Below are 22,872 nucleotides of genomic sequence, written 5' to 3' on the forward strand. Positions count from 1 at the left end.
GTCTGTGAACCCACCAGTGATGACAGACACAAAGTGGAAGGCTCCGTAAAAAAAGAGAATGAGGACAATCCTTACATATTTTTTAATTTCTTAAAAGCATTGAACCAACATTTCTGTTGGCTCGGCCTGCATTGATCAAAAAGGTAATAATAATATCAAGGACAATTTAGTTTTTAAAATCAGTGGCTGTTTTGAACAAAGCTCACAACGCGTTAATGTAATTTATAGCCTCACAGACTCAGATGTTCTCTCATCACAAGCTGAAGTTCAGCTGTCACCGAATGAAGTGCCGCAGTGACAAACAAAATGACCCGGTTGACATGAGCTGAAGTGACATCTCTTTGGTTCTCCTGTGTTGTTCCTGCCAGTGACACAACATCAGCCTGTGTGACTGTAATTCTCCTGATAGGATGCAGAGACCCCCTGCTCTCCACCAATCAAACTCAGACACAGATTTCATACTGACAACAAGAACAGAACAATACTCAATGTTTCAAGAGCAGGACGCCTTTTATTTCCTCAGGTTTTTCTTTCTTTCTTTGCTAAGCCCAAACAAAAGATGCAGAGACTTTATTCAAAATGCATTTCTGATTTATTTTTGTAGGAAAATAGGTCTTTTCACATGCAAATCAAATGTATTCATCAAAGAATATGAAAAAAATCTTTGCCAGGGGATACCAGAATGGCACTCAAAGAAATGTACATTTTACAAAAGGCATAGCAAAACACACAAATACATGTATGAATCAGAGATTGTACTGGTAATACCACTGGTTTTATTGTCACATCCCACATGGGTGACTATAAGCATAAAGGGAAACAACACAGCTTCACTACAGCCTTTCTCCTGAACACAGACATCGTTTTACATAGACAGACAGATGCTGAGGGTGGACATTGTGGTATCCCTGATGAATAGACCCACAAAAGACTTCTTCATCTGATACAACTATAGTTTCAGTTCTCTGTCTGTGTTAATATACAGTGCAGAGATCATTCACATTGCACCAAATCGCATCTTTCCAACCCAGTTAATGTAATTTTATTACACCAGTCCTGTTGTAAGTGTGATCACGCCTTTTCTTTTTCACTAATAATTCCTTCAGGCGTGAGGGCTTTCACATCGAAAGTGTGTCTTCACCCTGAACTGACAAAGTATGCTTAGACAAGACAATTGCCACTGGTCGTGAGTGAATAAATAAACATTCCTGAAACTAACATAGACTGTTAAACTGATAAACCTGACAGATCAGATGCTCAATATGGGTTAAGGAAATGTCTACCAAATAGGCCAACAAGCTTATTTATTATTATATTATAAATGCACTGTCACAAAACCAAAAAACACACATTAATGTAGTCTATCAGTGCCAAATCAGTCAGAACACTTAACCCAGAGTTTATCCTGTGTTTGCTTTTAGTTTCTTTAAAAGGCCTTGCCTGGTTTTCACATGACAGCAACAATATGTACGGTCATTTCTGTCCTGTGAGCACACTTTTATTTTTTTCTACCTTATTGTTTTTCTTTCTCAGCCGCTCAACAAACAAAGGAAAACAGGGCCACACAAATACATAACTGTGCCGCAGGCTAATTCTTTTGACCTGGATAGTTGCCCGAATTCCTTACTTCCCTCTGAAAACACGTAAGCCACATAAGCTACAATAGTGCCAAACTGCTATTAGTGCAGACTCTGAGCAGATGGGGTCCTTGAGTACCCCTATGCCCCTTTCCTCACTGTCTGAAGTGCTCCATTCTTTGACAGGAAGTCGCCCTCTAGTGGCTCCAGCTGCCTGTAACCACAAAGCATCACCAGCTGTCTGTCAATTTATATTTCAGATTGTTTCCTTCTCTTCAATAAAGCAATAAATACTTCAGTTGAGAACATTTGTTCACAGAGAAAGGAATGATTAATGAGTGCTGATTTAGCTTCCAGTGGAAGAATCGTCCTTAACTGACTGAAACTCTAAATCACCTGTGGCTTATTGGCGACAGAGTGGCGTCAGTGGAGCCAGTGTCAGTCACTGCTCTGGCGAGCGACTGACTGCAGTACTTCTAGAGGTTTATGACTGTCTGCTGGCTGGCTGACAGACTTGTGGAGACTCTTGCTACTTGAGCACCCTGTTGTATTGTACACCATGTGAAGGAAGCCACGTCACAATGTCCAGCCTAACAACTTCACATGTATCAGACATGTTTGTTCAGTTAGTTCACAGTTTTCTATCTATCAGATGAGAAATCAAGAACACAATGGTCCAACTTTTTGGATTTGCTCCTCCTACTAATTTAGATTCATAAAATGAATCAATGCTTGTTTGGGAAGCTACTGTGGGGCAAAACTTGGAATGGTTTGAATAATTTGGCACTTTATGTCCTTTCCCCAACTGATTCACCCAGCCAGTTTGTCTCCACAGAGAGCTGTTGAGCAGATCTCAGAACACTGTTTATTAAAACACAGCCAAGAGGGTTGCTACATACATTAAATACTGATACTGTAACATACAAGGAAGTCTGCCTTTTTTTTCTCTTTACGTCATTAAGTCACTGTAGCCGACATATTATAAAAATATACTATGTCATATTTCACATTTTTACAATTGGAAGGCAATTTAAAACACAGTAACCATAAATATCCATACAACTAATTCATAACAACTTGCTTTCATTTATTTATTTATTTATTTTTTACAAAAAAAAAATCATTATTGAAAAAAGGAGTGTTTTCATATAAAACACTTGACTCAATTTTTGCTCAGAGTTTGCTATTTTAAATCCCATTCCAAAAAAGCAATACACATACTGTAATACAAAAAACAAGTGACTTTTACAAAAGTGTTGGTCTCATGTAGGCATTTTTTTTTTCATGACTGGAGTAGCATGGCCACAGTATTCCAAAGCTACAAACAACCAGGCTTTGTAGCAGCCCAGCATAAAATCTTGGCACTGACACTTGCATCACACAAACAGTGTTTGGTCTCACTATTTTATAGTAATGGCTTTAAACCTTTTCCATTACAACATTATGGTGACATTGCAGCCTTGTGCATGTAACACTGAACTTGTAGCGCTGGGAAGACTCAACTGACACAAGGCCTGTCAATAGAAAAGGAACACTACAGCTGGTTAAGGTGTTGCTGGATGCAGGTAGCATTTGGCAACTGGTATCTCCTCCAATAAAGTAAGCCTTGTAGAAGATACCACTAGGGGGCAGTCAACTACAAGGCAGATGGAACACCAGTGGATTGCTGAGCAGCCTTATTCAATAGCCACAAAGAGCCAGAGAAACTGAGAAGTTGAAGAATAAGATATAAAAACAGATTTGTTTATGCACCTTGTTAAAAAGAGCATTTTCTCTCATGAAAGATTTGATAAAAAGCCACCTGCCGTACTCAATGGGTTTCTGAGCAGCCGCTGGTGTAGCACAGAGAACACAGGAAACATAGAGAAACACACTGTCAAAGTCACAGCAATGTAACACGGATGATTGACACTGGAGAGAAAGCAGACAGAACATGACTGACAGGGCACAGCCTTCGGGAAGGTGAAGTTCTCACCGCATTATAAAGTCACTGTTTTAGGCGTTGCCACTGAATTGTGTTTCATTTTATTGCATTTAAGTTGATAATGTCATTACAGTACAAAGTCATAGCTTTAGCTAGCCAGGACATAATGACATGGCATCCCATTGCCTTTGTATAATGAGGATGCTTCGTTGTGATATCACTGTATTTTGATGTCCCAAAAATTAGGATGGAGACAAGGTCTTTGCAGAGAAGCAGGCAGAAAAATGAGCTAAGCCAAATCTGGGATCAATCTGATTTGAAACAAAACTCATTATCATTCAGTAATTTTCCAGAGTTCAAATCCCTAAAGAAAGGATGAACAGGAAGACATCAGACGTCAATAATCTGCTTTAGAACTTGAGGAGAACAAGACATGTAAACGACTGTAGCCTATTACAGTTTGTGTTGGTGTGATGTTTCAAGTTAGACAGTGGTAGCCCAGACAAAATGAATTGTCAGCTGCAACGTCACATTTTTTTTTTTACACACCTTAATACACAAACACACATCTTCTCCAGCTTGCAGGATTCTTTAAGGCACAGTGGTGTTTAAATGTCCAAGGACATTTTCAACAGCTCATCATCCAATGTCTAATATATACATGGTTTCAATACATGTAACTGTTTTTGGGGTTAAATCCATACAGAGGGTTTGCCCTCCCCAGATTTGCTGCTGCTGCTGTTGCTGCTGCTGCCTCCTCCGCTGCTGCCTCCTTTGCCGTGCTTGAATCTATGCTTGCGCTCTTTCTGAGGCTGAGGCTGAGGCTGTGGCTGAGGTTGAGCCTGGATGATGTTACTTTGGGGTTTGTCGTCCTGGTTGTCCCCAAGCTGCTCCTCTGCCCGGTGCTGCTGACTGTATGCCTGGATGGCTGCCTCCAGCTGCTCATGAGCTTGCTGTATCATGTCTTTGTTCAAAGCCACGCGGGCCTCTCCTCCAGTGGGAAAGTTATCCTCATTGCTACCAAATTGCTGCTGCTCTTCTTGGGCAATGTTTTCCCGGTTCTGCTTGCATGCCATCTTAGCGTTGCTAAGGTCTGTGTAGGGCATTTGCTCTGGCTTTACCACAATGTTGTAGCCAGGTGGAGCTGATGGGGTGTTCCACGAGAAGGGGTAACCTACGTAATCAGCGGCCTCATCTCCACCCACCCCTCCCTCAGAACCTGCCTCAGGCCCTGGTACCCCTACTGAGCCCTCCACACCTCCATTGGTGCTCAGCAAGCCCAACTGGTACTCATCTTCCTGAGGTGGGCAGCGTCGACGTCGAAGAATGTCACAGATGGAACCAATCCCCAAATGGAGCATCTCCCAAACATTAAGCGCAAGACAAAGGACAGTGACACCGTACATGATACGCAGGAAGATGGTCTTCTCTGTAGGCCGTGACACAAAGCAGTCAACGCTGTGGGGACAAGGTTTCCCCGAGCACACAAACACGGGCGTCACACGGAATCCATACAGCAAATACTGGCCTGCAAGGAAGCCCGCTTCAAGCACTGTACGAGTCACCAGCTGCAAAACGTAGACCCGCATCAGCCCCTCATCTTGGATACGCTTGCGCCCATCATGCCGGACTTTGGGTCTAGGCGTAGGTTGCAGCGGATCACGTGGCCTTTTTGGGGGCTCAATCTCTGGCACCTCATAGATCATGGGATCATCCTCCTGGTCCTCCTCAGTCTCCTCGATACCCCGGTGCTGCCGTGCTCCAAAGCAGATTTTCCTGGGCTTCCTGTGCGTGTATCCCCCTCCTCCTGTTCTAACTGCAGCAGAACCACCTCCTCCTTTGGCTTCATCTAATCGTGCGATCTTGTTGACAGCATAGCCCATGTACATGAGAGAAGGCATTGCCACCAAGATAATCTGAAAGACCCAGAAACGGACGTGTGATAGAGGGGCGAAGGCGTCATAGCAGACATTCTCGCAGCCCGGTTGGCCCGAGTTGCAGACAAACTTGCTCTGTTCGTCGTAGTAGATGGACTCTCCCCCAACGGCAGTGAGAACGATGCGGAAGACGATGAGCACGGTGAGCCACAGCTTCCCCACGAAGGTGGAGTGGTTGTGGATCTCCTCCAGCAGCCGCGTGAGGAAGCTCCAGCTCATGGTGTCGCTGGACAGTGGGGCAGACAGTGTCCCTCTCTCACCTGCTCACAGACTCTGGATAAAGTAAAGGAGGAGGAAAGGAGAAGACAAGAGAAAGAGAAAAGGGGAGACAGAGTTCACAATTAATACAAATATCAAAACGTGATCAAAGCGAGTGGTTGCACATTTATCTAGTACAACTTTTATTCCTGTGGAAACAGTATTAGTTCTGCAAGTTCAGTGGCAAGATTGAAAAGGAATGACATAATAATCGCTTTAATTAAAATAAGTGTTCCTCTCTGAGCTCAGGCAATCAATATGTCCTTAATGTGATCTGTTGCTTCTTGCAGCGCAAATACACACACACACACACACACACACACACACACTGAATTTGGAGCTCAGTGCCACAGTGAGGTTGCTGTCAAGTTCAGGCTTTTAGGGAATTAGAAGACCAAACAGGGTGGAAAGAGGATATCGGTATTAAAAAAATACCATCAAGCAGCACTGAGAAGGAGGCGAAATAATCCAAATAGGAAATTTGCTATCATCAAATACACACACACTTTATTTAACAGCCTCATCTCTTTTTGAAGAAATAAATCCTCTTAGTGAGCCTTCTTCTGTGTGAGGTGCAGTTTTTCAGGATTGCATTAACTCAACTAGTTTGTTCTGGATGAGAGGTAAATGGCATTTTGCTGTGCTTATGTCCACGTGCATGTGTGTGTGTGTGTGTGTGTTTAGGAAGTTTAGGAAGAGGGACATGTTGCCTATGTAGGTTAGGTCTGGGCTCCAGGCAGTCCATCCAAACCAGCAGAATCAGCAGGTGGCCGGGGCACAAACCGTTGGAGCGAAGAGTCAGACAGCAGACCCACATTAGCTCAGGCAGTGGAGCTGAACCCAAACACTGCTGTCCCTCAGGGCGGCTTTGGGGGATGAGTTTGACACCTCCACAGAAGTTTCCCCCTTATGAAGCTGCAATACGGCCTGGCTTATTGTTAGTCAGACTGAGAGGAAAATCCGACCATGAATACTAGCTTAGTTTGGGGTTTAAAGGGCTTCCAGGCATGATAGCCTTACCAAGCAGGTTCAGAGCTTAGTCGGAGTGAGCTGGATCTGCAGCGAGAGGGAAAATTTCACTGTAGGAGACGAACAGGAACTCCCAGCCCTCTGCTTTGTGTCTCCAGTGGGAACAGGGAGGGTGGGAATGTTTTGAAGAAGGCTTGCAATGAAACATGTGTCATTTTGATCACTCTGACCTTATAAGGACAAGCTTGAGACAGAGGAGGTAGATGTCAGGAATCCCGTGTGTGCACACTCCGGTATGCATATTACCGACATACAGTAAGAGGCAGAGCTGCAGTCAGAAAAGCAGTAAAGTCCATGTGAGTGCACTAACTGTGAGCGTCTGTGACCGACACGTATGAGTAAGCACCAAATGGCCGGAGCGGAGTGAGAGGTTGCCACAAGCACACAGTGTCATAGCAGTGTCCTTCCATGGTCAAACTCTGTCTGCGTTACATCACTGTATTTCTTTACATAACTCTTACTGTACTGCACAGTTGTCCTTTAGATTACAATATCCAGATTCACCAGAGACAAAGAGCCGGCTGCGAAGGTTAAACTGCTTTAAATTAATTTCAGGCTATTCTGCTGAGAAATGTTTTGGGATTATTTTTACTGTATCGTCAGTTTTTTCTGTATTTGTCTTTTCAGTGTTTTTTCAATTACAGCTGCAACTTTAGGGGTAATTTATGGTACTTAAGTGAATATTGGAAAATAATCATTTAAATAAATAAATAAATGTATTATATCAAATGTTCTCTAGTAGTATTTATTTATATAATCTGGGAGAAGATTGAATTTCAAGTGATCAATAACACTTAATAAGTCTGTCTGAATATATATTTCCTACTCAGTTACTATTCCCTCTTATTAATATTTCTCTTAAATATAATAGCTGCTATTACTTTGATTTACACACTGTGGCTGCATTCACATTAATTTTCTCTTATCTCATGTTCCAGCTCTTGATGTTTACACTGAGTGAAATCTTTTAACTCGGGTTTCCATGTTTTTGTGGCTGCACCACTCAAACTGCACAAATGGAAATATTTTTATATTTGATCAAAATTCATTAAACCTTAGGACCTCCATTAGGATTTAAAAGCTCTGTGCGTTTGTTCAATATTCTGCTGCACAGACTTTTTTTTCAATTAACAGGAACTGTCACACTTCCACCTGACCAGGAGAGACGCTCAAGCCCAGGTATGGGCCTGCTTGAGTTTAACGCTCCTCTGCTACCTCAGCCACATATAACCTGGCATTTTGCTTTCTCATCCAATTTATGTCTAGAGGAGCTAGTGGGGCAGTTAGGGGTAGGTAACTGACTCTGTGCATTATGTTACTGGGGTGAGTCAGCCTCCCAAATAGCATCGCTCAGACACAGCAGACTGTCTGTCTCTTACTCTGATATAAACGATGAACAGCAAATTGGTATAAATCATGTCACATGTGAAAACATAAAAAGGCACGCCATACTTCGGCTCTAAAGTCAAGAAAGGAAGCACAACTTTCCTTAGTGTAATCTCATAGTGATTTTATATAATAGGATACTACTAATGAGCTTCGAAGTGGAATATATATTTCATGATCAATGGCTCTAAAGCCATAAGCCTAAAAGGTCACGACTTTGTAATCATGGGTCGTCAAACTATCAGTCTCTTTGATACATCTGAACCCATGACATAACTCATAGCCCTACTAGAACAGTACAAGGTCAAAGGCCAATAAGACCAGTTCCTGAAGGGTGACCTTTCCACATCATGACATCACGTCCCAATTCAAACAGACACTTACAATTATAGTTAGCATCACTGGAGGGATCCCCTCAGTCACTGGCTTTCCCTCAGGATCCACAGAGACTTACGTCTGAATATAGCACACAGCCAGACTCACAGACAAACACACAAAAACACGCACACACATGTGCAACGTCCTTAAAAATCATGCTGAGTAGAGCCACAATGTCACATCATCAGGGTTGGCTGAGGTGCTTCACTATTCACAGTAGTGACTCATCATGTGGACGCAGCGCTCCAGCCGGAGGGTCCCAGGCTTGGGAGGGACACCAGGGGAATCAGACCACCATGGGACCAACTGCGACCCGTACATGGGACCACTGCAGGTGGATGAGGGTTGTAATCATCTAACAGAAAGATGTGCTGTAACTACATGTGTCATCATGGGGAGTTGTGTGCAGCAACAGGTGAAGGTGGCAGGTGTGTCCGGTCATGTTTTCTGTACATGACTGTTCAGTAACAGTTTGACTTACTTGACTAACTTGGGATCTTCTAGGCATAAGCAGTGTATTTAAACATAAAAAACAACATGTAAGTTACCGAGTTACTTGGAGAAAACACTTGAGATGAAGATATCAAGATAAACTTTGGGGTTTAGCACTTATTATCTTTCTTAGGCTATATAATGTACAATATATTTGACATTTACGTGCATAAACACGTGTAGATGAAATTATGTCTAGTTATATTTTTGATGTGTCGTTTGATGATCTGTCCAAAGCAACAGCTACTTTTATCTTTTTAAAGTTTGTGTTAATGTGAACTGTTTCATTTATGTGTAATGATGCAGATGCAGTTCTTAGTTACGCAAGATTCAAGATTTAAAGGTTTAATATGTCACATGCTCATGCAAATGAAATGCAGGTTAGTATAATCAAGAGGTTCCGTTAATAATGTGCAATAAAGAATAACGTTTACAGTTAGACCTAAAACTAAGAAATAAAACAAAGCTGAAAATTCAAATAAATAATTCTAAACATGTGTGTAATAAGTATTAAAAACTGTGTATATTCGAACATTGTGACGACAGAAAAAACATTTTCTGAACTGTTGATAAACTGTACTGCTAATAAAAGGAAGTGTGAATTAAAATTCTCTCTCTGCCTCTAAACTGTTTTACTACATCTTCCTGCTTGGCTTTTATATATGCAGAATCATGTATAAACACACACACACACACACATACACACCAACACAAAGCATTATTCATATTAATAAACACGGGCTAAGGGCAGTTTGGATAATGAACATAATGCAAATGTAGAAAAAGCTCTAATGAGTGTATGTAAGGGTAATATATTAATTAGCCTCTGGATGAACTTTAATCAAGTGAAGCATACTAACGTACGTTTACAGGCATGTGAAGGCGCTGTGTAGATCTCATATCAGTGAATGTATTGTGTGTTCACATATAGCATTGAGCGATGATACTGGATCATTTCAGAGTTATTTTTAGTTTTATTTTGTCTCTGCTTCCCTGCTAACCTCACACTGTACTCGTTCATAGACAAACATCCGCACAGATGCGGCAGCCGCTATCCATCATTCAGCTCAGAGCACAGATGTACTTTTTCCCCTGCAGACTATGAATGTCAGAACAGGCTTGCAGTACAGTAAACAGTTCCTCAGTCTGCTTCATCATCATGCTGATTAGCATTCAGATCTCTCATAGTGATTGGAAAAAATCTTAATGCAGATCAAGTAAAACAACCAACAGTGCTTTCTTCAGCCCTGATCCTGAACACTCCTCATCTTGACATCACACGTTCACATGATTATGATTGCATATTTGTTTCTGTACAGTGCTGTTTACAGGGTTTGACTACAACCTCTAATGGCTTGCGTGGTTTTCCCTTCAGTCTCAATAACCCTGATGGCAAAAGCATCCTCGGGAATGACCTCTGAATGTTATATCCAGCATTCAGTAATAAAAATCATAAACCTCATAAACTACACTAGCAAACTGAGTGGGAATTGTGCATGTTCTAATTACATTTCCAGAAGATTCATAGATTTTAAATAGTATAAACTGTGTGTGGTAACTGCGCCATGTTTATTTCAGCAACAACTTCTGGTGAGCAACATGTGCTACAGAGTCATTTTAAGCGCTGCTCACTACTGACAACACTAACTTTTAAAAAATGAAAACTGGAACTGTGTCTGGTTGATGAGTTTATTTGCTTTTCTGCTTCAGTGCTGCTACAAGTTTTCTGTCCGCACAGCATCTCACACAATTGCATTAATGTCACACGAAGGATCCACTTGAGTAATATGAAAACATTATCATTAAGCACAACACAAGAATGCAACAATCTCATTATAATGGTCACTCTTCAATAGTATTACCAGGACAAACATTAGCTGTAATAGAACTAGAACAACAATATAAATGTATTTTCTGGATATATTAGACTCAAAAGTAAAAACAGATAAAGGTTAGACGACTATTATTGAACACTAACACCTGTTAACTCAACCTTTCTTTATTCACAGAGAAAAGAAATCAGATAATTCATTGATGAAACTGAACATATTCAACAGTCTTTGCTGCAAAGTAGAATTTTGTGGCCAACAGCAATGCGAAGACAGAGAGAAGAGGTGGCGAGGAAAAGAAAAGGAGGTTAATTACTCTCCCCGTGTGAGGACGCCAGAAAACGTCAACGAAAAATTGACTCAGTGAAGATGCAGACCAAAGCCGCTCCTAAACCTGCGGTGGCAGAGTCTGAAGCCGTGCTCGCTGCTGAGTATAAAGTGCTGCACTGTGTGCAGAGGCTTAATATGCTGCCTTTGTAAAACTTAATCACATAAAAAAAGAAAGACCTTTAATTTGAAAAATGGACAATGTAGCTAATTAATTGGGATGAGTCAGTTTTAAAACCAGAGTCATCCAACAAATAAAGACTCTGATATGAGGATTACCCCAAAGCCAACAAGAGATACAAGGATGATTTTGGTCTTTATAATGTTACTTGTTCAAAGTCAGTTTCACACCAGAAACTCAAATACGTTCTTTTAACAACAAACACAGTAAAAGCATCACAAAGCTACGAGATCAATGACCGGGACTTCAGAGCTCTGTTGGGCCGACGTTCCTCTGACTGTCGAGGGTCAAGGACACAGTGCCTTCTCCCTCTGTTCTGCCAGCAGCATCCTCAGGTTTTACAGATGCCCTTCCAAGCCTCCACCTTGTCCCACACACACTGCATATATCAAACTAATATGCTCACAGTAGCTGACCAGACATCTGTCCATGATAACCCCCTGGATTGTCATATGTGGGTTAAATCATAGTTGTTTTGATGCTGACGGACTCCACATAAAACCTATAAATTTATGTCATAAAAGGTCACCAGCCTCTTCTCGTGAATCCACGATAGGAGTGGAGATAACCACTCTAACAGCGCTGTGTGGAAGACTAGGTTTAAAAAGCACAGGGGGTTCCCCTTCGCCTCTTAAGGTACTGGACAAGCTCCTTTGTTAGTCACTCAGATATTCAAATCACCAAAAAATATCCAGCATATCTAAAAATGGATTTCTTATCAACATAGTCTGGTTGTCCGCTTTTTTTCTGAGCTGCAACTTTGTTTAAGAGTCCTTAAAGTGATTTAAAACATTAAGTTCACCCACACAGAGGGTTATCGGAGCTGTTTATCACATCCATTTTCCCAGACTAATCTCTAACAGATTGTATAGTGCATATATTTACATAGACACACAAACATGAAGCTTACTTCCAGAGTGATCAATGCATGCGGTCATGAAACACAAATAACCTACAAATTCCAAAGGATCGAGTAGACAATACACCCCAATTTGGGCCTCTGGCTCATAAAATGTGTAGCGGAAGACATGAAGGAATTTGGATAAGAAACATTACTAGTGAGGGATAAAAATAGAAACTGCTGAACATTTTGTTGTGTGGTCAGACGTGAACATCGTCTTGTGAGAGAGTCTTGAGACATCTTTGCTGAGAAGATGAATGAGCTATTCTTCTTCATTTTGCAGGGGGGAGGTGGGTTCTGTAGGAGCATTTCTCCCTCTGTATTCGTGGGAAACTAAAGATTCCCTAATTAACAGTGTCCGAAGGGAAGAAACGCAATGGCAAACTGGTTCCATATGTTACTATTACGAATCTCTGAGGCAGGAGCAGCCTCTCTCTGAGCATCTTGTCTTTTATTCAATATCACACCAGGAAAGAATGCATGTAGATGATTTTTTTAATGTTAGTGATATTAAATTCTCCAAAAGAGTCATCACTAAAAGTCACTTTCAAATTGATCAATGGGAAAAAAAAGCACATAGACAACAAACAAGCAGAAAAGTCAAGTGATGATGAAGCTGCATACTCACTTTACTACTCCTCTCCCAGATGCCAGGTACTGCGTCCTTTGTCTCTCAACCTGAGGCCCCTCATCTTTGTCTCCTCCTTTACATACACTTTAACCTCGGCTGACATCAAATAGCCATGGCCTAAAATCAACGACGGCATCCCGACAACAAAGAAACCTCAAAACAAAACACACGTCTCCACGGCCGCTCTCTCGTGAAGAGCCTCAGTGTGTGTGCTTAACCAAGTGTGAGCGCTTCCTGAAAGGGAGAGGAATGAGGGAGGCAGAGCATCTTGCCTCTCTCCCTGTGGTACTCACAGTGGTCCTCACTTACCCCCTTATCCCCTCCAAATTGGGTCATGGTTGGGGGTGGGGATGGGTGTGTGTTTGTAGAGATGATGGAGGAGGTGGTGGTGGAGTTTTAATACCCCTTGGAGAGCAGAAGGGAGGGGAAGTCTGGGTGTGACAGACAGTGATAGGGTGGAAGGGAAAGTAGACGGTTTTTGGAAAAGCCCCACCCTGTCGAGCTTCTAATTGCTTCTCTTACCCTTTCCTGAAAGCGTAAGAGAAGCAATTAGAAATCCATCTTAGATGATGAACGTAATGTTCCTATATGGAGCCTTTTGAGATCGGGAGAGCCTAAATAAATAACTTAAGCTTTTTAAAAATATTTTATGACCGTAGTGAAGGACTTGGTTAATGAAAAATGTATGTTAAACTAAAGTAACTTAGCTTAGATGTTTTTATTGAATAAGATTTTAGTTTGTTAGCTAAACTACTGATAAAAGCATGAGAGACAATTTGCCATCTCCATAATTTGGCTGTTCTACCAGCACAAACAAAGCTTTTAAGGCACGTTTACCATGCATCCTTGCAACATAATGATCTCAACGCCCACCAATCGTCTGGGGATTTCTAAATGCAAAGTAGTTGCTTGAATGGCAGCAAGAGCAGTCACTAACAAACACCCTACACCCACCTAAAACAATGCTCTTCCCTAATTCTTAAAACATTGGAAAGTAACATCCTGAACAATATTATATGGTATATATGTGAGCATTTACAAGCACACAACTTCTGCAAATCAACTCCCTAAAGACTTTGGACTGATTGTGTAAGGGAGTCTTCAATTACTGAGCAAAGCGTTTAGAGAGACTGGCTTGTGAGTCTAACCAATGAGTAACACACAAATAAGAAAGATGGTATGTTTGCAATAATTTAGAAACAATGTTGGTCTGTTGTTGGTCCTTTATAATCAACTATTGGAGGGATTAACTAACAAAAAAATCCCAACCATAAACTAAATGTATATGATCTTTATTAGAATTAGGATGTTTTAGAAGATTGGATTTTTGTAAATATTTAGCCTAAAAAATACATAATCAGTTTGGTTATACTTAAAGTATTGTGTGGACCATTGGCAATGATTTTCATACCACGTCCAATGTGTCAAAGTATGACAAATAATTGATGCACAACATGCTGCATGTTATGAGTGCCAGTGGATTTGGGTCTCTAAAAGAAGGGCTGTCAACAACAACAACAAAAAAAAAATCAAACAACACAAGTCATCAGAAAGTTATTAGAAAAGTCATGAGAGGACACGGCGAACTCTTTGAGATAAAAGTTGGGGAATATCCACGACATTTTATGTCAATCACATATAGTTTCTTCTTGTGGAGATTCAGAGACTTGGTCATAATCCTCTCCATCACTTTCAGCCTCTGCATGCCCTTCTCACTCCATCATTCTGCTCCCTCTCTAATGCCTTCACATAGAGTCATAATCATGCAACGCTCCGAACAATAAAAGATGTTCGTTTGATATCCAAATCCACTCACCAGTGGTGGTTGCTCAAATTATGACTGCACGCTATCTCGGCCTCTTTTCTTATCTATGTGTTCTGAGTGGACCAATCGCTATCTTCAAATTTCACAGATCATGTGCTGAGAAATCAGAGGGCGTAAATCCTCTTTAAATTCATATCATCAACGCGGCACAGCTTCGGTTTAATATGTTTTTCTTTAATGTACAGCTATCGCAATTTTTTTTTTTCATGAATGTGAAGTTGTGAAACAGGATTTTTCTTTTTGGACGTGTCAGCTCTGTAATACCCTTGAATGATTTCCTGCTCCTCTCCTTTTGATCTTTGACAGCTTTACGGAGCACCTTCTTCAGTCTTACTGATTTCTACAGACAGCCGCACAAGATGCGATGATGATAACGATTTAACTAAAAGCAGCACAGAAAAAAAAAATCACTAACCTGCGGTGAACCAGAGTTGTTTTGGCTTGTCAGCACACATACAAAGCTATTATATACAGTATGTACTAAAGACGAACGATGACAGCTGTTCACAGTAAAAGCCTTCCCTATGTGGGGATGAGTGACCGTAAAATAAAAAGTCACCAGCTCAGTTCTGGGCACCTTATGTGTTGAAAACTTGTGATTAATAAACACACTAAATCACTATGTAAGTCGCTTTTTTATCTGTGTGTGTGTGTGTTTGTTTATGCCACAGTCGAGGTCATCTTTGCAGACTCAGCCAGCACACGGGCGGAGATGATTTATGGCTTTGATTTTCTGCTGACATAAAGAGGAACAGCTCTCTGTTACTGTCACTCCATATTATGAGCACAAGGGGGTATAGCTCAGTGGTAGAGCATTTGACTGCAGATCAAGAGGTCCCCAGTTCAACTCTGGGTGCCCCCTTTGGGTATATACTTACTATAGCAGAAATGCAGCCAGATATATAATATATAATACATCACAGCTTGGACTTGGTGTCCGCTCCAATGGAATTCTCTTTCTAGCTTGAGCTCTTCAAAGCGCCACATTGTTGATGCAGAGTTTTCAGGAGCAGATTCTTGTTGGATGCAGTTTCACCTCACCCAAAGAAGCTTTCTTATATGTACTACAGACTTTTAATGTGTTCAAGTTTTGAGTGTGCTGTTTATGGATACTATTTTCCCACAATGCAATGTACATGCAAAAGAAAATGGAGAGAGCAGCTCACAGCTGGGAAACAAAAAATTAGACATCTCCAGAGAAATTCTGGAAAACAAACAAACGAAAGAAAGCCATTGTTTTTGTGTTTGTGGAGAAGTCACAGTTTGATTGCACTAATTGTAAAACTTCCTGTTAGTATAAAGCGGTTAGGTATGCCAATGTTTTTTATATCAAATGCTAAAACAGTAGACTATAATAATTACCGGTAAGTACTGTACATACTGTATGCTGACAGGAGAACAAGTGCTAAGCAACACTGACAGTTCAGCTGTGTCATTATCACATGGTACAGTGTGATCTTCAGTGCATTAATGCTAATTAGCTTTAGTTTCACTGCTGAAGTTTATGATCAGCTGTTAGGACAACTACTATATTTAAGCAATGCTGTAGTCCCTCGCGCTCGTCATAATAGCCTCCAGTAACTCTTAAGAAACAGTGCCAACTTATGATCGTGATCTCTTCATTGTCTTCAGTGCAGTGTTAGGAAGACTGTTACCATAAACACAAACACCATAGAGACCTGATTTAATACTGTTGTGCCAGTTCGTGACTCACAGATTGACTGGATCTCCCTGGATGACAACATATGTAAGATAAACTATGATGCCGTTTGTTGATGATACAGTACAAGAGCTATATCATGTGAGTTCAGAACTAACGCTGGTATTTTATGCTCTCTGAGGATCATATTGGATGAGAAAACACCTTCAGTGGGTATGGATTAATCCACCCTTAGTGTGTAAATCTGGGCTCCATCCATGCCGTATATATTAAATGAAACAGCATTAAAATGACTGCATCTCGTTAGATCAATTACATACTAAATATAAGGACATACATATACATTGCAGGTTGACACCATGAGGATCATGCCATATTATTTTCCCATACAGCTTCAATACTTGACATTTGAAAAAACTTATGAACACTGGTGTCTTGTAAATCTTCTGTCTGAAAAATTTGAAATTCAGAGTGTCTATGGGCAGCCTTCAAGAAAATATGTATATATCAGCATGTCATAAAGCAGACAGCTCAGAGATGGATTGAGGAGATTGGGGTTGCTTAACTCCCATAATCCTTCAGGCCGTCTGCATAAACCAAACTAATTTGGCTCATTTGACAGTATATCGTCCATTTAAACACCAAAGCACTTTCAAGAAGAGGATTGAGTGACACATTCGTCTCATCTTGTCATTTTTTTCCCACAGTATGGTTCCACTCAAGTCATTACAGCAATTTCTCTATTTCGTTTCGTTTAGTTGCAGACTGACGGGTTGCTATAAATGTACATTAAGCCTGAGGCAACAGTGTGGAAAGATTCTGGGAAATAGAAGAAAAAGATTCTGGGAAATAGTACATCTTTAAGTGAAGCTGGGAATTTCTAAGATTATAACCAGAAAGTTGAGTTTGAATGGCAACTTCCCGATGGTAAACTTTCTGCAAACTTCCATCTGTAGTTTCAGCAGGAAGGATCTCACATTGCAAGAGTGAAAACACGTTTTAATGGGGTCCTCACTGTAGGCACATCTCCTTCCAGTTCTAATGTTTAGTCAAACATTAACCAAAACCTCTTGACCCTGTCTGCATATTTCATTTACAGAGTCACAGCAGGAGCTGTCTCACAGGCAGTTCAGGATAAACTGTGAGAAGATATTGAATAAAGATATTATATTTGTGTTGTTTATGAAGCCAGAGAAAGATATAGATCACATGGACCTACTGCCAAGCAAGTGAGAGAGCAACGAGGGAGCACAAGACTTTTTTGGTGTTTGGTCTATATTAGCAGCTTCCATTGGAATAAATGTTTGGATACCATTTAGCCTCATTATATCCACCAGTATAACTCACTGGCCAAGTATGTGACAACATCAGGAGGTCTCCTGTTCCAACTCTGGCTTCCTTCGCTGTCTCACTTGTTGTTGATTCAGTGGTAGTACAGAAGTGTAAGCAGAAACAGTGAGAAAGATTCATTCACTGACCGAAACAAACAAGTATTTAAGGATTTAGGTCACAAGCTTATAATGTTCCTTCAGCTCAGGTCAGTTTATAGTTGTCTTCGTGTCAAAATAGTTCTATAGATTGGAAGTAATTCAAATCCGGGTACCAATTTAGCATAAACGTGGTATGGATAATAAAGTATATAAACATTTTCTTGTTCTAAAAATCATCATTTGTTGTCATATATTACATATATATTTTGATGTTAATTATCCACAGCACATGTTCTACTGTACGTCAACAGATCAGTGATCAGAAGTTAAACAGTTCATTAGTTAATTGGCAGTTTTCTTAATGACAATGACTGCTGAAAGTTAAAAAGCTTGTACTAATACTTTAAGGTTCCTTTACGTATAGTTTATCTCTTACAGTCGCACATAATTGCATGCTTAGTTGAAAGAGCCCTTACTGTAATCATAGGCAGTCTTTGGTTATAATGTGCATGAAGGTAATGAGTCAGCAAAATCAATTCTATTTGAAAACCTTTTATGGGTCATTAAAGGCATCTTCTTCAATTTAATTGCAGCAGTAACCGTTCAAACTGTTGCCTCGAAACAAAAGCGCTTCAGCGAATCAATATTGATGCAAAGTGCTCACCGCAGGTTAAACAGCATTCGTCTGATCGTTTTATTTAGCACCCTGTAACCGCAGCCACTGATCAGTGCTTCAGACAGACAGAAGGGAGTTATTAAAACAACTACCTGAAGTGTATGTGTGATGTTTGGCTGCAGAGGGGAGTTTCATAAGTCACAGTAACACACAGCTTGACACCTGATATGTTACATAATGTTCTGTGTTATTTGTCCAGTCTCTATGATGAAAGCATAAAGAACCAATGTAACATACTGACAGGGAAACCCAAATTTAAACTGGGGACCTCTTGATCTGCAGTTAAATGTTCTACCACTGAGCTATATGCCCTATAACAACTCATCTCATGGAGGTGCCTTTGTTTTCTTTTATGCCATGACCTCTTCAGCATAGAGGGCAGTATATGAATAGACACATGTATGCATGTATAGGTCCTGGCTTAAGATATATGCATGGATAGATAGATAAATGGTCTAAAGATAGACCACCATAAACAATGCATTCTATAAATAGTGCTGACACTAACAAACAAACCAACCAATTAATCATATCATGCAGTCTATGGAAAACCTCCTGCTGACAGTCTGAGAACTCACACCAGTTTTGTCCCCTCTGTGGCTAAACTCAAGCTCACATCTATAGCAGAAACGTATGATCGAAATATTTTATAAACTGCATTGCACTTTCGAATTTTGTCCTTGTACTTCTTGACAAAATATCACATTTGATCAATTGGTAACACAATAAAAATGAGCACATGTTGTAAGGTTTGAGTTCATGTTAAGGTTTGTGTATCTCCATCTTCTACACCAGTGATTAAACACTTTAATTCACCTTTAACTGCAAGGAAAGTCCTTGGGAATATTAAACCCTTGTTGATTTTTGTCTGTAATTAGCATGGAACAAGTTAATTAACATGAGGTGAATAAAGGCCACAACATCTACAAGGGCATGTTCATTATCATGGGTTCATTATGCAAAGATATTTAGAGGTTCATGGGAGAGCACACATATTCATATCTATATATATATACTCAGCAACTATGTCTTGTTTTATTGTAGCTCTGTGGGTCAAATTCACATTAAACAGAGTCATGAGCTACAACATGAGGGAGTATAACTCAGTGATAGAGTGTCTGACTGCAGATCAACAGGTCCCCAGTTCGACTTTGGGTGCCCCCTCTGTTTATAACCAGTGTAAGCAGTACTCTGTGCACGTGTGTCTGAACTTTGCAGCATGTTGTAGCAAACAATAAAGTGGCTTAAAGCTCCATGAAAAAGGTATTAAATCATGTAAACGTAAAGCCCATATGGGTTTTATTTGATCTCTGCTTCCCTCTTTTTCATATTACTATGTCTTTAAGGTTTGATTTGTTGCCCAAAGACAAAATTGGATTATAAGTCCTGTATCCCACCACCTTACTGTACAATGAACTTACATTATATTTATACTGTCATGCTCACGTGGTTATAGCTCAGAGTTGGAACATGCGCCTGCAGATAAAGAAGTCCATTTTTACACTCTTTGAACCTCTTCTGTTGATAATACACATTACACACAATCATAGCTGTGCCTCCATACGTGGAGTGCTACCCCCGTTTGTATTTATCTGCTCTAAAATGGATTACTTTAATCTGGAGTCAGTCGATTTGCTGGTGAACACACTGAGCATGATTTATTTGTAGTAACATCAAACTTGAATTATTAATAGTTTCAATAAGTATATTTACAATAACATACACAGACTTTCAATGAAAAATACACGAGTTGGAAAAACAACTAAACAGAGTGTATTATAGTTTTATTCCTTATATTTTCTGCTCTATTTGTGTGCATTAAAAGCAAAACAATAAATCACTTTCACTTTTTTACAGCCCTTTGTGTCATTGTTCTTTTATTTTGGTATTATGGCACTTATTGACAAAATGATAAAACACACACACAGCTGGATTTGTGTTGAAACTCTTAGATTCAGGTCTACAACAGGGAGGTATAGTTCAGTGGCAGAGCATTTGACTGCAGATCAAGAGGTCTCTAGTTCAACTCTAGATACCCCCTCTCAACAACAACAAAGACATTTTACGGTGATGTTGATTGAGACTTTGTAATAAATTGTTTTTCTATGCTCAGCATTAGTTCCTAATCTTCTGTTTTGAACCCAGTATAACTAATTGCGGTAGAAAAATATGACTTAGATACATTCTTTGGACTATCATCACACGTGCAGCCGCAGGACTGTACCGCACTTCATTTCATTACTCGAACTCATCAGCCTTTAGATTCTCATCTCTAATTAACAGAGAGGAGACGGGTTAACCTGAGGTGAACGGATGTTCTGGCATGTCTGTGAGCATGTGTATGTACATATATACATAATCATGCAATGCCAAGACACAAATGCAAACACGTGGGAGCACATGGCTTTCAGCCTCATTGGGCTCAGGCTCACCTGCGTACTCAGACTCATTAGAGAAGGAAGGAGGACGAGTTGGAGGCAGGAAGGAGCCGAGGGAAGGAGTGGGGATGAAAGAGACGGAGGCTGAAGGTCTGTGTGTGAATGGAGGTTTGTTTGTGTGTGTAATGTATTGATTTAGTAAGAGTACACAATATATGATTAGAGATAAAACGTGTCCCAGTAACCAAGTTAAAGGGTAAAACAAGAGCTCCTGAGGGAAAAGGCTGCTCTGTGGTTGTGTCTGGGTATATATATATACATTTGTGTGTGTGTGTGTATGCGTGTGTTTGTGTGTGTTTGTGTGTGTGTGTGTTTGAGTCAGGCTCAGAGTGACTCAGTTAGATGTTTGTTGTTGTGTCTTCAGGCGGAGATGGAGCGTGTTCAACGTGTGTGTGCGTCTCCATGTGTAGGTGCATGTGCAGAGCACCTTTGCCTTTGGTGACAGGTTTAGAGGGCAGAGGGAATGTGTGTGTTTGTGCGTGTTCAAACCTGAAACTGCGTGCGCAAGCAAACTACTGTACATGTGTGTTATTCTTATTCATATTATTCACGTTCTCCGGGGGAAGCGGCCGGTCTTTCATTACAGTGTGTGTTCACTTGTCTGACAGATCTATTCCTGAGGCGACTGCTGCTGCTAAATATCACACACCTGGATGCACAGTGTGTGCCGCTCCCTCTCATTCTGCGTGCCTTCTAAGACCCTATTACCATGCTAATAATATCCAACAAATCACACAGCACTTTCACCTTGATGAGTCTTCGTCAGAGGGGTCATACTGCACATACAGGATTTATTTACCTCAGCGTATCTTTGAAGAAATGCCAGGGTGGAAGGAAGACGGATGAAGGAGAGAAATGTTTCTTCACATAACATCACAAATATGTATAAATACCACAGCTGCTTCCAAAATTATTGCTATCTACTCTGTTTGTGCTGTGAAATGAGGAATGTGACTTAGAAAAGTACAAGTTGGGTTTAGAATGAAACAGTAGCTGGTTTGTGTGCTAATTTTTGGCTTATATGGAGCAAAAGCTGATGATTAAAGAGCAAAAAAAACATTCAGTGGTTCTTAGTATCTTATAATACATCCAAATGTACAATCATCAGTGGTAAGAGAAGCTTTCAGATCGTTTACTTTACAAATCACTCTCACGCCTCCAACTTGTCTTGAACGCAGCAGCTACGCTTCTAACCAGTTTTAGCAGACGACATCACATTTAACCAATTTTAACTTCCCTCCACTGGCTTCCTGTGTGTTTTAAGATTGAGTTTATGATATTACTGATCACTTTTAAAGCCTGTATAAAGGCCAACGTGTAGCCTTAGATCCTCAGGTGGGTGACTTTGAACACACTCTTATCTTCGTTGTACTGCCGTTTTTTATGGTATTGAATCTGTTGTGTTTTACCTTTTTTACTTTTGATCTTACCTGTGTGGCTTTCTTTTAGGTCAGCTCTGTAAAGCACTTTGTAAACTTTGTTTTTTTAAAGTGCTATATAAATAAAGTTATTATTATTATTAATAAACTAATAAGCAGCAGTACTATAATGTACTATACTAAATATACAGCACTTAATTACAAATAAAGGTTATGCACTTACAATTTTAAGTAAAAAAATGTGAAAGTAGAATGATCCATTTGGGTTTGGAGTGGATTACGCTAATTACAATCTAACAGTAAAACGACTTTGATGAGGCCAGTGTGCTCTGTGGAAAGGTGTAGGACAGACTTGCTAATGATAGTTTACCAACTGTGGTGGACAGCGGAGACTCAAATCCACCTGCACGTCAGAACCATTTATTTAAATATAGGTGCACATCCACATTCACTCCCAATCTTAATCTTAATCTCAATCTGCAAAGTAAATATTAACAATACCTGTCATATAAATGTGAATATAATCACTGCATATATGACACCATCAATCATCAACAATTATTACCATAAACACAACCCACCAGATGCAGCTTTATCAAGGTTCTGTGAGATAT

General features: G+C 40.3%; 1 protein-coding gene and 1 non-coding gene across 3 annotated transcripts in view; one reads left to right on the forward strand and one right to left on the reverse strand.

The window, feature by feature from the left end:
- Positions 1–110: 110 nt before the first annotated feature.
- gjc1 (gap junction protein gamma 1) overlaps positions 111–22,872 on the reverse strand; it is a 44,330-nt gene continuing 21,568 nt past the window's right edge. The window contains exons 1-2 of one of the 2 annotated variants that reach the window (XM_019258654.2): positions 12,848–13,207; positions 112–5,711 (exon numbers count right to left, since the gene is read on the reverse strand). In XM_019258654.2, coding sequence (XP_019114199.1) covers positions 4,194–5,657 — 1,464 coding nt within the window. In that variant the 5' untranslated portion in view covers positions 5,658–5,711; positions 12,848–13,207 and the 3' untranslated portion in view covers positions 112–4,193. Of the gene's footprint in view, positions 5,712–12,847; positions 13,208–22,872 lie in introns of those variants that run through there. The other variant, XM_027285907.1, reaches the window with a different exon arrangement.
- trnac-gca (transfer RNA cysteine (anticodon GCA)) lies at positions 15,466–15,537 on the forward strand. Its single transcript has one exon. It is a non-coding gene; the product is annotated as a tRNA-Cys (tRNA).

The sequence above is a fragment of the Larimichthys crocea genome, chromosome XII (assembly GCF_000972845.2).
Source record: "Larimichthys crocea isolate SSNF chromosome XII, L_crocea_2.0, whole genome shotgun sequence".
Classification (NCBI taxonomy): Eukaryota; Metazoa; Chordata; class Actinopteri; family Sciaenidae; genus Larimichthys; species Larimichthys crocea.